General features: G+C 39.7%; 1 protein-coding gene across 1 annotated transcript in view; it reads right to left on the bottom strand.

The window, feature by feature from the left end:
* Positions 1-15,412, bottom strand: part of CDH23 (cadherin related 23) — a 782,513-nt gene that overhangs the window by 314,695 nt on the left and 452,406 nt on the right. Inside the window, exons 15-17 of the mRNA XM_018553073.1 lie at positions 5,189-5,253; positions 2,284-2,521; positions 751-856 (exon numbers count right to left, since the gene is read on the bottom strand). Coding sequence (XP_018408575.1) covers positions 751-856; positions 2,284-2,521; positions 5,189-5,253 — 409 coding nt within the window. The remainder of the gene's footprint in view (positions 1-750; positions 857-2,283; positions 2,522-5,188; positions 5,254-15,412) is intronic.

Here is a 15,412-nt window from a genome sequence, read left to right on the forward strand (position 1 = left end):
GGTTAGAGTTCCCCTCACTTTCTGTTCTGGGGACAAAATTTTACCAGACAGGATGTGAAGGAAAATCTGAGGCAGTGAAACAGACAACAATAAAAAGCTGTCAGAGTTTGTATCTTCCCCTGCTTGACTTAGCATAGATACTTCTGTGTTGTTGTTAAGGTGCCCACACACCTTGCGATAATCGTACGATAATCGCGGGAAATCCCGCGTTCATACGATTATCGTAAGGTGTGTGGAAGGCATGTGACCTCTACTACTGTAAGGTCGTACCACTTTTATCTTAGGAACATGTTCAAAAACCAGCCGAACAGCGTACGATTTTCGGCTGGTTTGTGGCATGTTCGCAAGATAAAAGCCGCACGGGCCGGTGTGCGCAAACGCACACTGCCCGTTCAGCATTGCGGTCATAGGAAGCCCGCCCCTCAGCGGGGTGGGCTTGCGATCATCGCAAGTACAATCTGCCTGTCCAAGATAGGCAGATCGTACATTTTTTTAATTACCTTACAACCATCGCAAGACAAAAGTCTTGCGATGGTTGTAAGGTGTGTGCCCTGCATTAAAGAGATTGGGACTAGAGTTTTAATCCTTCCTCACTCCATCCATAACTAAAAAAAAACTGACTATAGATACCCTTTAAGATCATATGTAGTAGTACTTTTCTTGAAAATTGTTGAATGGTGGATTGTAAATTTACCTATAAAAACAGTAAACACTTAGCTCTATCTAAACCTGCAAATTTTCTCTACTCACTTCCATAACCCTCAGAAATTGAGACGTCAAAATAGTTGCGGAATGCTGAAGCCTCAGTGATGGTGTAGGTAATTTGGTTGTTTGGAGGAGAGTCTTCATCAGTTGCCTTAATAAAAGACAAATGCAGAAACGAATATTTAGTATAACATACATCTGTTTCATTGACAATAAATTATAGATACATTCCGGAGCAATAGTGTGCTTTCCCATCTGTTCACACCCTCTTCTACATTAAGACAACTTGTACTATTATTCTCCCGCAATACACTGCATTCTGTTAATGGAGAAGGAGTGAATTAATGGCAGGACCTCCACCGCCCATTCCCAATATGCAATTAATTCTGGGAAAATAGTAGCATGAGTAGCAGCAGGAGAGTGGTGCAACTCTTCACACTAGCAGCAGCTTCTGTTAACCCATACAGCACCAGAAGAAAGACACTCAGGGAACTATCTGGCGGCTATGAAGGCGGCATAAAAGGGAGTATTTTTTTAAAAAAGCAGCAGCCTGAAGGAGATGGGATACACAGCATTACACGTAAGTAATGTGTTTGGGGGTGTGTCCCAAAAAAACGGGATTGAATAGGTTGTCAACACACCTGATGAAATATACCTGCTCCATTTTTGTTACACAACACTGGACATGTGCGTTGTGTTGTACTACAGCCTGGGTACAATGGCAGTTACTGTACGTGTGCATTGGATTGGCATTCTAAATTAATGGCACTACAGTGCACTGTACAAACTGCTGTGCATTCACATGTGTTACAGTGAAGCTAACTTGATGGAATAAACGTTCTTTCTACAATATCATATAATCTTAAGAACCTATACTTCTAAACCAATGTTTCTAAAGCCCAAACCAATCCTCACAACCAATAAATAGGCAAGCTTTTTTTTTACAAGAGTTAACATCACAAACAGTCTAGAATATTGTACAGTACATATGCTTACCTCTGGTATTAATAAAATAGCTTAGGTTACTCTCCAAAGAACTTAAAGAGATGTGCCATTTAATACAAAACAACCTGTTTGCATCTCTTTATGTTAGTCCTTGGTGTTAAAATAACCTCATATATAGTGAACCACAGAGGTTCATTGTGACTTGCTATCCAGGTGTGTGATCTTTAGGATGACATATTAAGCAATTCATTCAATATCTGGGCCTGGCCCAGCTGGAATCTTATTTTAAAACAATGTCCTTTGCAGCTGAATACCCCAGTGCCATTTCTGAGAACAGGAGGATCATATTGTGACTAAAAACTATGAAAAAAACAGCTCACATTTGGCAGAGAAATTTTACCAATTGAACCTTTGTGTGCAGTTGATTAGAAGCAGTTTGCTCTAAACTATTATCACTAATTCCAGGGGATTAATATGCATAAAAGGTTTAACCGAGCCGTTAGACTTTGCTGTGAATAATCAACAACAGACTTGGACAAATCATCAGTCTTGGCCAAAAAAAATCTGATGCAAAAAAAAAAAAAAAGCCAGACAAGATTACATAAATAGAATAGAGAAAAATGTACTTCTCACTCTAAGTTTAATTACTGTGGTTACAGATGGTTCATTTTCTCGGATTGCGCCTAGATATAAATCCTTCTGAAACGTAGGGGTGTTGTCATTGACATCCAATACGTTGACACGTACACGGCCGGTTGTCTCCTCACCACCGCCATCCCGTGCAATCACTGTGAGGGTGTAGCGCTGGGTAGTCTCAAAGTCTAGTCGGGCAATCAGTGTTATTACACCTGTGTCCTTGTCAAGTAAGAACCTGAAAACCAAGCAGAGCTTAACAGAGTGTAGTTCATGTAGTGCTTAATAATCCACAGCAATCCCTCCATCCTTCCTTCCACCTTTTGGAGCAGTAATGGAACTGTCAACCCAAGAAAGGCTAGGAGGGACCAATCCATCCATTGACTCCTTTGGGGTGAGTGCTACACTTAACTAAAACCACATCACCTTATCTTTTAATTAACTCATTTGTTTTTTCAAAAAGCCAGCATCAATGAAAAGTAAGGGTGCAACATTTTGAGTTTAACCAATCATTTTTCGAAATATAAATTCTTAATGGTACACATAACTAGGGGCAAAGCAGGGGTGTGTTCATTGCCTAAATACATTGTGCTGGAACGTGTCTCTAATCTCAGAAAGTTGGGAGGTTTGCTATCACAACTCCAAAATACCAAGCTATCCAGTTCTTGTTTGAAACAGTAAGCACACATATTATTTTGTGTTATTTGTGTAACATTATAGTTAAAGTAGACAATGTTTGTTACTAGCATTTCTCTGTTTCTAAAGTACTTGCACAGTCAAGAGCAAACCATCATCTCATGTATCATTAAACCTACCATTTGCTGTGAAAAAATGCTCCTCACACTATAACCAAATTGTCAGTGTAATACTAGTCATTCTCTGCTATACTATTCCTATTCTGTTGCATACAGTGACAACTTTGGTGAAATGTTTACCAATAGTTTTCCCAGCTATGTTGATGTTCTTTGCTGTTCTTTGATGGCATTTTACATGCTAAATCAACACTATGTCAGGAAATTTACATATAATAAATAAAATATTTACAAAAAATAATAACAAAAAAAAGTAGCAGCAAAGTATGCGTCAAATATTGGTATCTCCCCTTTACCCCCCTTTCTGCTTCTGTCATATTCTCTGCTTCAGAAGCCATGCTGTCACCAGAGCTCTTATCTGCAGAGCTGAACAAAACTCATGTAGCAGGGAAGCAACAGGAACACAGCTAGATGAAAGAAGAACGTTTAATCAGGCAGCCGAAAAAGCTGCTTACAGTAATCAATTGCATTCTGCAGTTCAAACTGTAAGAAGTACATTTGGAGAGTTGTTGTTTATCTCTACCAGATTTGTTTATGCTTCACTTGTTTCTAAAGCCAACACTCCTAGGTTTCCTTTATAAAGTTCTCATAAATAATTCCCAGTTCATACTTAGCAACTTGGATAATGGGATGCCATGTAATAGTTTCCAAAAATGTACATCATTATCCAGCGCCAAGAGGCTTAAAATCAAATATAACGAGGATGACTTACTAGATGAGAATGTTCACACTATACATTGTGTGAATATTCACTTTATTTATCCAGCCTGTGAAAATCAACATCCTGTTTATTTATTTGAGTGATACATGATTGTGTATTTAAAGTGAACAAGAATATCATTTTTACATGACTGGATAACTGAAGTAGATATTCACATAATGTATTATGCGACGATTCCAATCTCCTTTAGTACACCAGCCAATACCTGCCTTTTTGCATAGCCACACAATCCCACTATATATTTCACCTTTTGATTCAATTGCACAAAATATTCAACGCCAATTCCTCTCCCCAATTTGATTTTCCCTAGTTTATGTTTTTTAAGTATTCTTAAAACCAGTTGCCCTTTCCCCCCTGCCTGCCAGTAAACTGCATTGCATTGACTTCACTGGCAGAATCAGCATGTGGGACTTTGTAGGAGAAGGCAAGAGAAAAGGAAATTAGGTTTAGATGCACTTATAATTAAATACTGCAGCCCTTTTTAATAGGAGACCACAGTTATACTTCAAATACCTATACTTAAAGCTAAAATGTACTGGAAAAATAATGTTTTGGAAGTATGGCAAGTTCCAATAATTTCCAAAAGTGTGTTGGATTTAGATGAAAAATTCTGCCTTGATTTCCATCTGTGGATTCCTATAAATGTTATACAGCACAATCTTTCTTCCCACTATCTGTTAGATGCCAAAGAGTAGATTTTTAGCATGCAGGAGCAGGATAAATGTAGCCCAATGTTTGCTGTAAAGGGTGGTGCCACCTACAGTCCAGCCTTTAAACCCAAGACACAAGACACTGGGCAAGGATTATATTTGCAAGAGGATTGCACATTGGTTTGTGAAGCAGAAGTCTACAGTGGTGAGCAGTATCACAGACAGAGAGAAGCCTCCTTCTGTGTGATATACACCGATAAATATGCCATGTTTATAACACCCAATAATAAACTGTAAGAATGGTTGACGTGGTGTTGTAGTGACTATATTTGCCCCATATATGGTGATCAGAGGTTGGCTGTTGCTGCCCCTTCTGGATATTAAAGATCAGATGTCAATGCCTAATTGGCCAAATTTGTCCATATAAGGGCATGATTGGCCATGGGTAGGAAGATATATTCCTAAAAATGAAAGACAGGGAAATAATTGCCCCTTCTCACACAGTATCTACAGCAATCCTTACCTTATGCTTAAGGTAGTGTACAAACACAATCTATTATAACGATTTCCCAAGGCACTTGTTAGCACTCTATTAGATCCCTTGCACTACAAAGTTGTGGAGATTGTACCATGAGATTGTAATGCATGTGATTAGCTCTGATGCATCAGGCTTTTAAGTTCTGCTTTTATTGTTTAATTCTTTATGCATGTGCCATTCTTACCTATCAGGATCATCACTGAAGTAATAATTTACTTTTCCAAATGTTCCAACGTCATTGTCTGTAGCCTGCAGAAAGTAAGAGGAAACACACTTATTCAATGTATTTTATTAAGCAGACTTTTATGAACTATAAAAGAAACATTTAATGGGCAACTCTTTATAAAGGGGCTAGAAGAAAAGATGACTTATGATTTAAAGGATAACTTTTGTTATAGCTGTTCAATAAGTACAAAAAACATGGTTTGTTTGTTTTCACAGTGGATATTTCACTTAATAGCACAGCAGCTTACACGATTTAGAATAGTAGGGCAATTGCTATAGAGAAGCGCAGTTTGGGAGTTCGTTGTTATAAACAGTATACATTGCTGGTTGATAAACGATGAACCCATCATCCCCTGCTTCTGCACAAACTGATACAAACTGGCAGTAGATATAAAGGTGTACACATTTGTTGGAAGGCTAATTACAGTGCAACTGAACATGCTTGTTTCTTTCTGCCATACAAGTAAATATTAAAAGAAAGAAACAAATAAAAGAAGGCATGTATATGCTCCCTATGGGCAAGTTGTCTAGTTTTCTTTATTTCACTGAGAATACATTATCCTGGGGTGCTCTATCACATAACCAAGTAAAATTGGGCAAAGTTTTATTTTGTTTTGGTCTTGCAGTCAAAACTCACACATTGAAGCTGAACTCCAAACAGCTAAATACACATTTAAATTACACATATAAACTTTTCTCTGTCACATTATTTTTTTTAATCCATTCAGCCAGTACTCTGATTAAAAGAACCTCCATTAGGCAGCTCAACCTCATCCAAGTGCTCTTTGCAGACCACCAGTGCCTTCCAGGAAAATCTCTTGTGTACAAAAAAAAAAGGAAACATGCCTCTCTCCCACCAAGATCATGCAAGATCTTGGGGAAAAAAGGCCAATTTTTCAGAAATTTGTCAAGATCTGGTGCTGTTGTCATCAGTGGCCTCCTACAAAAAAGAATAGAGAACAAGAAGCTGGCCACCAATAATGCCACTTTCAAGATACAACAGGGGTAGAAAGAAGCTTTAGAAAATAAGAATAGTGCAATGGATGAGTCAGGTAAAAAGAGATATATGTATTCATTTTAGCATATTGATTTCAGTAATGGCGCTTTCATATAAGGGGGGGATATCCGCTCTCATACATTGCTGAATTAAACTGAGTTTTTTCACCTGCCTTAGAAAGACCTTTATTTTTTTGTTTTCCTCTGTTTAAATTTACAGTCATTGACCAAAAAAGGCTATCGGAAGGTGTCTAATATAATATATCCTGGGCTATTCCCCATATACAAACATTAAACATTGTTTTAGATCAGTTGAAGTGGCTGTTGGGCTTTGTAGTACTGCTTTGCAGTTACCTTTGTAGTTAGCTAATGCATGTGATCTAGAAGAAAAGGTGGCTAGAAAATCAATTACTAATTTTACTTACACAATAATCACAGTTGTGCCAGGTACAGCCAAGGGAAAAGGCTTTCAATAAGTCAATGAAGCATACTTCACCAGTAAATGAGCATGACAATCCGTTTCAGTCATGAAGCAGTAAATGGGCTATGAATACATTGTTTAATGAGGGATTTCTCACTAGTAGTATTCCAAGAGAAGCTTGCTATGAGGAATACATTCAGCTGTGTGTATATACCTATGTATATATCTATGTATATATATAGGTGAAAAGGTATGAGATGTCAAACCGACACAATTTTTCACATGGCATACAGCAAAAAGACACTGGAAGTGAGAAGATTTGGCCATGAGAGAATAATGGTTTTTCCCACTGTCCTTTAAGTATACTAGATTCCTATCTATCAAGAGTTTTAGTACTAATGCTGGAGATATCAGTAACCCTTTCTTTCTTTTGGATTGGCCATAGGGAGCTGGAACAAAGTTTGCAGGAATGGAAACTAGTAAGGGCTTTAGAGCAGGTGCCAATTTGTCAGTTTCCCTGACTGCCATGTTGATGCTTTGGCAACTAGCATTTTCAGAAGCAGGCCAGTAATCACAGCCCTCATACTTTCCTTATTTCTTATGACAGCATTAATTGAATGTTTACATTTCATCAAAAAGATCACAAAGAAAATTTACGTTTTCAGTAAAATTTGCAGTTTTCTTTCTGTATATTTACACAATATTTTGTTTTAAACAAACTGTAAACTGTGCTGTTTGGAGATGGGAGGAATACTTGGTGTGGAACCACTTGTGCACAACAGAGCCTGGGGACTCCAGGGTCAAACTTTTCAATATAATGCTGCACAGAACAGGTCAAGTTTTGACATGAGCACCCTTTTATGCAGCATTCTTTTGTGAGACAGTAATAAAACTCCCACAGGGGAATGGCTTCCTAGGTTCACAGGAAGTTAAATGGGGCTGGCCATCATTCAGTCCAGAAGAAGGTTGGTGCTGAAGAACAGTGCACAGTGTATGTGGGGGACTTGCATCATGGGATGTAAAATATCACCGGAGGCAGTGGGTATTGTTTTGAAGTATACATGAATATGTGCAAAGAGAAGGGTAGGATCAGTTAGGTCAGGGTAGAGCTCATAAAAGGATAAGTGCACTTTCTCTGACAGTGCACTTATCCTTTAAAGAAGGGTGTGTGCTATCATAACATAGCTTGATAAAACAAAAAGGAATCATTATGTTGCTACTTATATCTTGTAGGTCCTGCAATGATCAAGTATCCTACTGTATAGTCCAAAACACAAAAAAAGTCCTGGGAAGAGATGGCAGAGATAGAGGCTACTGTGTTCAGTTTCAGTTGTTATATGAAAGGAGGCATTGTTGCCATTGTTGTACACAGTCCTTGTTCATTCCTGCCAAGAGATCATAGATGTCACCTGTGCATGATTTCCAATGGCAGTGCCAGGTCCCTGGAGATTTTTTAAGTGGAAAGGTTTCTGTTTCTAAAGATCGATAAACTTGAAGATAAAATCATTGCTTTAGGATCTTACATTCAAAAGGTGTTCATATTACACAGGCTGTTTAGTTTTTGGTATATTTACATACAAATAAAGTATTTCCGTATTTGCACTTTGGACTACCAACCAAACATATTATATTTGTATTGGCCCAGGGGGAAATGCTGTCCTGCCACCTAGCCCAGTCCTCCCCTGGGCAGGACTACATATGATTTTGAGTTGCAGTTTTTTTATGGTATCCCAAATATATTTTCAGAGGGTGTTTTACAATGATAAAGCACAGCTTTGGGAAGTGTCTGGAGAATGCAAAATGTAGTGCTTTGGCTATTTATTGTAATTTATTGTATTCACCTTCCCAGTGCAGTTTGCTAGCGACGGGGAAGCAGTGTCAGTGCGATTACTCCTTTCATTTAACACAAAATCATTGCTTACAAGGGATGAAACAGCCCAAGGTGCAACATGCCACAATGCTTGTGAAAGATGAAAGTTAAATAACTCTAGGTGAACAAGATCTTGTCCAGCACATAATGATCTTCGGAGGTGAGAATGATTACACGACAGTTAATTCCCTAGAGAACATTGCCATAAATAGCTGGTATTTGGAGGCCTTAGCTTTTGATCTCAAAATTCGCTCAGAAATAAAGGCTTATCAGAGCATTTCAGAAGGAGATAAACATACTGAATCCACTTAACACTGCAAAGTACTCCTAATGACTGTCTCAAGTGCAACGGATAACGTCTAATACAAAATGATAAACCTTATAAACAGATGTGGCTGAAAATGAGACTTTATTTTTAGGAAAGATGTTGGCAGTAAAATAGAAATGACTGAAAAAATAAACATCTCTGTTAAGCATACTCTTCCCCTCTTCTACTTTTCTTATTGTAGTAGGATCTGTTACTTAACATTGTAAGTACACCTTGAGATATTTTCTTGGTAAAATTGATTTCCTGTGATTCCAGTGAAGAATAATTTGATACTACATTATACAGATACATTTTAGACAATTGTGCGCTTCAGACCTTGTGGCAACAGTTTGAAGAAGGCCCCTTTCTGACCCCAGCATGAATATGCACAAAGCCAGCTCCACAAAGATTTTGATGAGTTTGGTGTGAAGGAACTCAGGTGGCCTGCACAGAGAGAGGCCTAACCTCAACCCTACTGAACACCTTTTGGATGAATTAAAACACCAATTGCAAGTCTGCTCTCCTCATCCAACACCAGTACCTGACCTCACCTCTGCTTTTTTGTCTGAATGGGCACGAATCCCACAGACATTCCAAAATCTCGTGGACAGCCTTTTAAGAAGAGTGGAGGTTGTTATAGCCACAAAAGAGGCCCAACTACATTTTAAGGGCTATGATTTTAAACTGGATGTCCCAGAAACTCAAAGTTGTGATGGTTAGGTGCCCACGAATGTTTGATCATATAGTGTATATTCTATTTACTGAATAGATTATCTAATCATATATAGAGCAGAATGGGTTTGCTGCACATGTAGAATAACTTCTTAACAGAAATACTCCTGCAATGGCAATGCCAGCATTACTTTTTTGCAGAAAACAAACAAACAGCTTTTTACGTTTTTCGATAGTGGTTTAATATTTATATAACCCTCTATTATGTTCTACAACTCATCTCTTCATTTAGTGGCGGTTAACGATAGTTCAAAAACCAACCTATTTTTTGTTGTTTGTTGTTAAGGAATACGGCATGAATGTAGTAGGAGCCAGATCATGAATGATGCCATATTTGGAAATAAAGCCCAAATAATGTCTGCACTAATCACTTTTGGTGAAGTGCACATCCCTTTCTGTAACTCCACCAATATTTCCATTTTCTTGAAAGCCGATTTTCAGGGGGAATGACAGTAAGATCTATAAAGTTCATCTCTCAGCCCCGCTCGCTGCATCCATTAACAATTAATTGCTCCCTCTAAAATGCTAGGTATTCCATTTATCTATTTATTTTGTGTAGTGAATAGATGTAATAATGAATGCAGCAGGGTAGGGTGTTGGATGCACAGATGAGAATTATGTATAGGCAGTCCCTGAGAGACATAAGTAAGTGGGTGATTATGCCAGCTGATCTTGGTTTTGGGTTGGCTGGAGTGGAGCTCTAGGTGAGTAAACAGCTTTCAATCTATTTTTAAGCAGCCCACTGGGTCCCCTCAAGAATCAAGCACACAGTAAATCTGCCTCATTACAGCCCAAGGATATGTGCTACACAGACACTGCAGGCAGCTGCTCTCCTCTTGCAATACTTATTTCCTAAACTGGCTTGTATGTTTTAAGAGTAGATCTCATATGGCATTGCTTTTAATGTTTTGCAAAGGTATTCTGCCACCTCGGTGAAACTCTGTTCTGCCCCATTAGGAAGCAAAGCAGAATTGCCATCATCCAAACTTTGTCCCTCCAGTCTGACCCCTGCTATGACCTGCATCTCTTTAAAATGCTTGGAAAGATAGGGATCATGAAGCAAATGTGGCCCTTGCATCTGTCCAACGATATCCAGATGGCAGACATGGCACACTGCCCATCCTACCAAGGGCTCAAAAAACTAACAATTTAATACAATATTGTGAAGTCTTTTTTGAGTAGGTCAGTGTTGATACCATGCTAAGTTAATATAAAAGCATACAGTATATTAGATATGAAAAAAAACACATACTCTTTGTAAAAGCACAACATTATATTTATTCAGCTATACAGGTGAAACTCGAATAATTAGAATATTGTACAAAAGTAATTGCAGTAAGTGCTGCAAAAGGGGCCCAAACCAAGTACTGAGAACATATGCATGCTTGTACTTTTCAGAGGTCCGATATTGTTCTATGTACAATCCTTGTTTTATTGATTGCATGTAATAATCCACTTTTTTGAGGTTGTGGATTTGGGGTTCTTGGGGTTTTCATGAGCTGTAAGCCATAATCATCACAATTATGACAAATCACGGCTTGAATTATCTTGCTTTGCATGTAATGAGTCTATCTCATATATTAGTTTTACCTTTTAAGTTGCATTAGTGAAATAAATGAACTTTGCACGATATTCTAATTATTCGAGTTTTACCTGTAATGTCTCTCAAGCAGTATAAATATATATATATATATAAGAAGATAAGAACATCCCTGATGCTGACCTTTCTCTGTTAGAAGGAGAAATAGGAACCATATTTTCACATGCTGGTTGTTGGCTGAGAAGATCTCTGCACACCATAGCAGCACAGCAACATATTCAAGGACAGCCAATTAGCTCATAACGTATTGTCCTTGGTGGGACATCTGTCCATCTAAATCTGAACATTAGCATACTTTAAAGCATGCATAAAGCATGTACATATTGCTTGTGAGTGTGTCACGTGTTTACTACTAGTGTAATAGTTAATCTTGCATTGCAAGAAATTATGAAGAAACATTGGATATTTATTATTCAAGGAACTCCTCATTTATATCCTGATTTTATCGAGAATATAGCACTAAGACTTAAATACAAAACTATTTTTTTATCAAAGCAAAACATATTTTTGCATAAAAATCGTCCATACTCCTCTTCTTTTTAAGATCATTCAAAGCACTTCCTCAAGTCAACAATAAACATAGCTTTTAGTCCCTAAAAATTGTATCAAAGCACAAAGGAACATTTCTTGAACATCTATCTTGACATCTTTCTCATCAGCTAAGTTTTATAAAGAGAGCCCTTCATATCACTGCTGCAATCACTCATAACTTAAAAAAATCAATGCATCCTTAGATTCAAATGCCTTTGTGGTGCTTTTAGCAACACAGTACATGGTCAGTAGCCATAAACAACCTTACCATTAGGAATACAATAACCCAGTACTCACTTAGTGTGTGTGTGTGTGTGTGGGGGGGGGTACTGTGATCAACTTGCAGTGGACAGGTAGTTGTAAAAGGGGCCACCTTTTGCCTTCAATACTGCGGCGATTCTTCTTGGCATTGACTCCACGAGATGTTGAAAGGTGATGCGAGGAATCTGACACCATGCCTGATGAATAAGACTGTCCAGTTCTGTGAGATTTGATGCTTGTAAAACCAGCTGCCTGATGGCTCTTTCAACTTCCGCCCACAAATGCTCAATTGGATTGAGATCTGGTGATTGTGGGGGCCCCTAATCAAGGTAAAGTCTCCCTCATGTTCTTGAAACCACTCCTGCACAATACGAGCACCGTGGCATGGCGCATTGTCTTGTTGGAAGAAGCCATCTCCATTGGGATACACCATCAACATGATAGGATGAACTTCATCTTTGGTATGTTGTGCTATTCAGACGTTGTTTTACATGAATTAAAGGGCCCAAATCATGCCAGGAAAGCATGACCCAAACCATAACACTGCCCCCACCAGCTTGAAGGGTTGTAGTCATGCATGTGGGGTGCATGCTTTCATGCTGTTCCCGATAAATTCTCACTCTGCCATCTGCATGATGCAACTGGAAACGTGATTCATCGGACCACATTACTTTTTTCCAATGCTCGATTGTCCAATCCTTGTGTTCCTGTGTGAATTAGAGACGTTTTATCTTGTTAACTGCAGACAGCAAAGGTGTTCGAACAGGCCTTCGGCTCCCATATCCCATACGATGCAGTGTATAGTGAACAGTGCGTTCAGAGATCATTTGAGAGGATCCCTGATTAAGATCTGCAGTAATTTACTGCACTGTTGCCCTTCTGTTGTCTTGTACCAGTCTTGCCACTCTCCGTTCTGCCCCGACATTGACTAGTCGCTGACGGCCACAATTTGCACATTCAGACCCAGATTTTCGACTGACAGTCCAGTCTTTAAACACTAACAACAGCTGCTCTTGAACATTTAACAAATTCTGCTGTTTTGCTGATACTCGCTCCATGGCTTCGCGCCAACAATCATCCCACGTTCAAAGGCTGTTAAATCGCGTTGTTTACCCATATCTTCAAAAAAATAACTTCTACTGTCATGGTAAACAACCTGCTTCCCTATTTATAATGGTCTGGCCCTCTAGCAACTTCAGCGCAAAATTATAGCTAATTAGCCTCGAATGTCAGGTGGTCATAATAATCTGGCCACTCAGTGTGTGTGTGTGTGTGTGTATATAGATATATCTATATACACACACACATACACATACATACACACACATATTATTAGGGATGCACAGGTACCAAGGTGCCCTGCTTGGTACAAGTACTGATATTTTTCCAGCTCCAAGAGAAAAAAAAAAAAATTAAGAGGCAGCTGTCATTTTTAAGGAGCATTGGCTATGGGGCATGGACGTGCGGTCAAGGTAGGCAGGTGAGGCAGAGCCTCACCTAGAATTATGGAGGAAAAAACTGTCAGCTTCATGTCTGAAGCTGACAGCTTTTTCTCCATTCAGATCGGCATCTAACAGGTTACACAGCAGGGAAATCCTCCCCGCTGTGCAACCTGTCATGGGCAGAGCCCTCAGCTGTGAGGATCAAGTGAGGGGGCGGGGTGTCGTCTGGCGGGGCTTCATCCAACAGGGGGTGGAGCTTCGTTCGGTGGGGCTGGGGAAAGAGGTACCGCACATCATACATTAATCAGGTATGCACAAATCCCAGGAACCCCATAGCAGTGATTTTTTAATATACATACACATATATAAATATTTATAATGCATCCATACCATTTTTTCCAGACCAAGTACAAGTGCCTGACCAAAAAGATGCAATTTTGTTTAGTCTGTCCACAGCACATTCTCCCAAAAGGATTTTGGCTTCCTCAGGTAAGTTTTAGCAAACTCCAATCTGGCTTTTTTATGTTTCTGTGTCAGCAGTGGGGTCCTCCTGGGTCTCCTACTATAGCGTCCCTTTCCATTCAGATGGCGACGTATAGTGCAAGCTGACACAGTTGTACCCTGTGCCTGAAGGTCAGCTTGAATTTGTCTGGAAGTTGATCGAGGGTCTTTATCCACCATTCAAACAATCCTTTGTTGCAATTTTTGATCAATTGTTCTCTTTCGTCCACGTCCAGAGAGATTAGCTACATGGCCATGGGCTGTAAACTTGTTGACAATGTTGCGCACAGTGGACACAGGAACATTAAGATCTCTGGAAATGGACTTGTAACCTTGAGATTGTCCATGCTTTTCCACAAAAACTCAGAATGCAATTATTTCTTGCAATTTGGAGGAGGTGCCAATAATTTTGTCCGGGTCCATGTTTGGAGTTTTGCGTGGAATGTGTCAGATTTGGCTTTTTTTTCCTCCACTTTTTTGTGTCATACCAATACAAACAAAAGTGGTGCATTATCTGACAGAAATGCAGGGAGGCCAATATTTTTGGCCATGACTGTATATGCATTTTACGTTTAAGTCTAGATCCCATTTTGATAAGAGTACCCCTTATATACGCTTTGTGAGCCTCCCAGACCACATATGGGGAACATTCCGAGGGGGTGTTCAGAGTGAAGTAGGACCGTAAATCTTGGGCTAGTTCAGATGCAAGGGTGGGATCAGAAATCAGGGATTCATTCAGGCGCCATTGCCATGAACGAGGAGTATCTGGATCCCAGTCCACGATTATCTCAATGGGGGCATGATCGGAGATGGAAATATTACCAATGTTTGAGCTCGAGACAGAGGCCAGGTGAACCAAGAATAGATCAATACGAGTGTAGACCTTATGAGTACAAGAGTAAAAGGAATAATCACGTGTGGAAGGATGGTGAATACGCCAAACATCCACCAGTTGAAAAAGGTGAAGTCGCTTCTTCGGCCTTTTTAAAGCTGTGTAGGAGAGGTGTGAGGATGAACCCGAGGAGTCCAGGTGCGGATCCAGCAGAAGATTAAAATATCCCCCCACTACTAACTGTCCCTCCCTGAAGTCGTCTATCCGCTCCAACACCCGATCCAAGAATGTGAGCTGACTTTGGTTAGGCAGGTAGACATTGACCAAGGTAACTAAAGTGGCACCGATCCTCCCTTTAATCATAAGCAGTCTGCCCTCCTCGCCGGCATACATGTCAAGCTGGGACCATGTGACTGACTGAGACAAGAGGATGCACACCCCATGGGGTTTCTTATCTGGGGAGTAACTATGATATACCGTGGGGTAGTAACGATCTCGGAGTGTAGGGGGTTTAACCGCTGCGAAATGAGTCTCCTGGAGGAACCCTATTTGAGTCCGCTGACGATGTAGCTCAGAGAGGATCATCCTCCGCTTTTCAGGTATATTAAGGCCTCTAACATTATACGAAACCAACATAACGGTGTGAGAGATGGGGGGTAGAGACGACCGGGGGGGGGGGGCCGCCGGGGG

This window comes from Nanorana parkeri, unplaced genomic scaffold (genome assembly GCF_000935625.1).
Source record: "Nanorana parkeri isolate BGI_ZX_2015 unplaced genomic scaffold, ASM93562v1 scaffold108, whole genome shotgun sequence".
NCBI lineage: Eukaryota > Metazoa > Chordata > Amphibia > Anura > Dicroglossidae > Nanorana > Nanorana parkeri.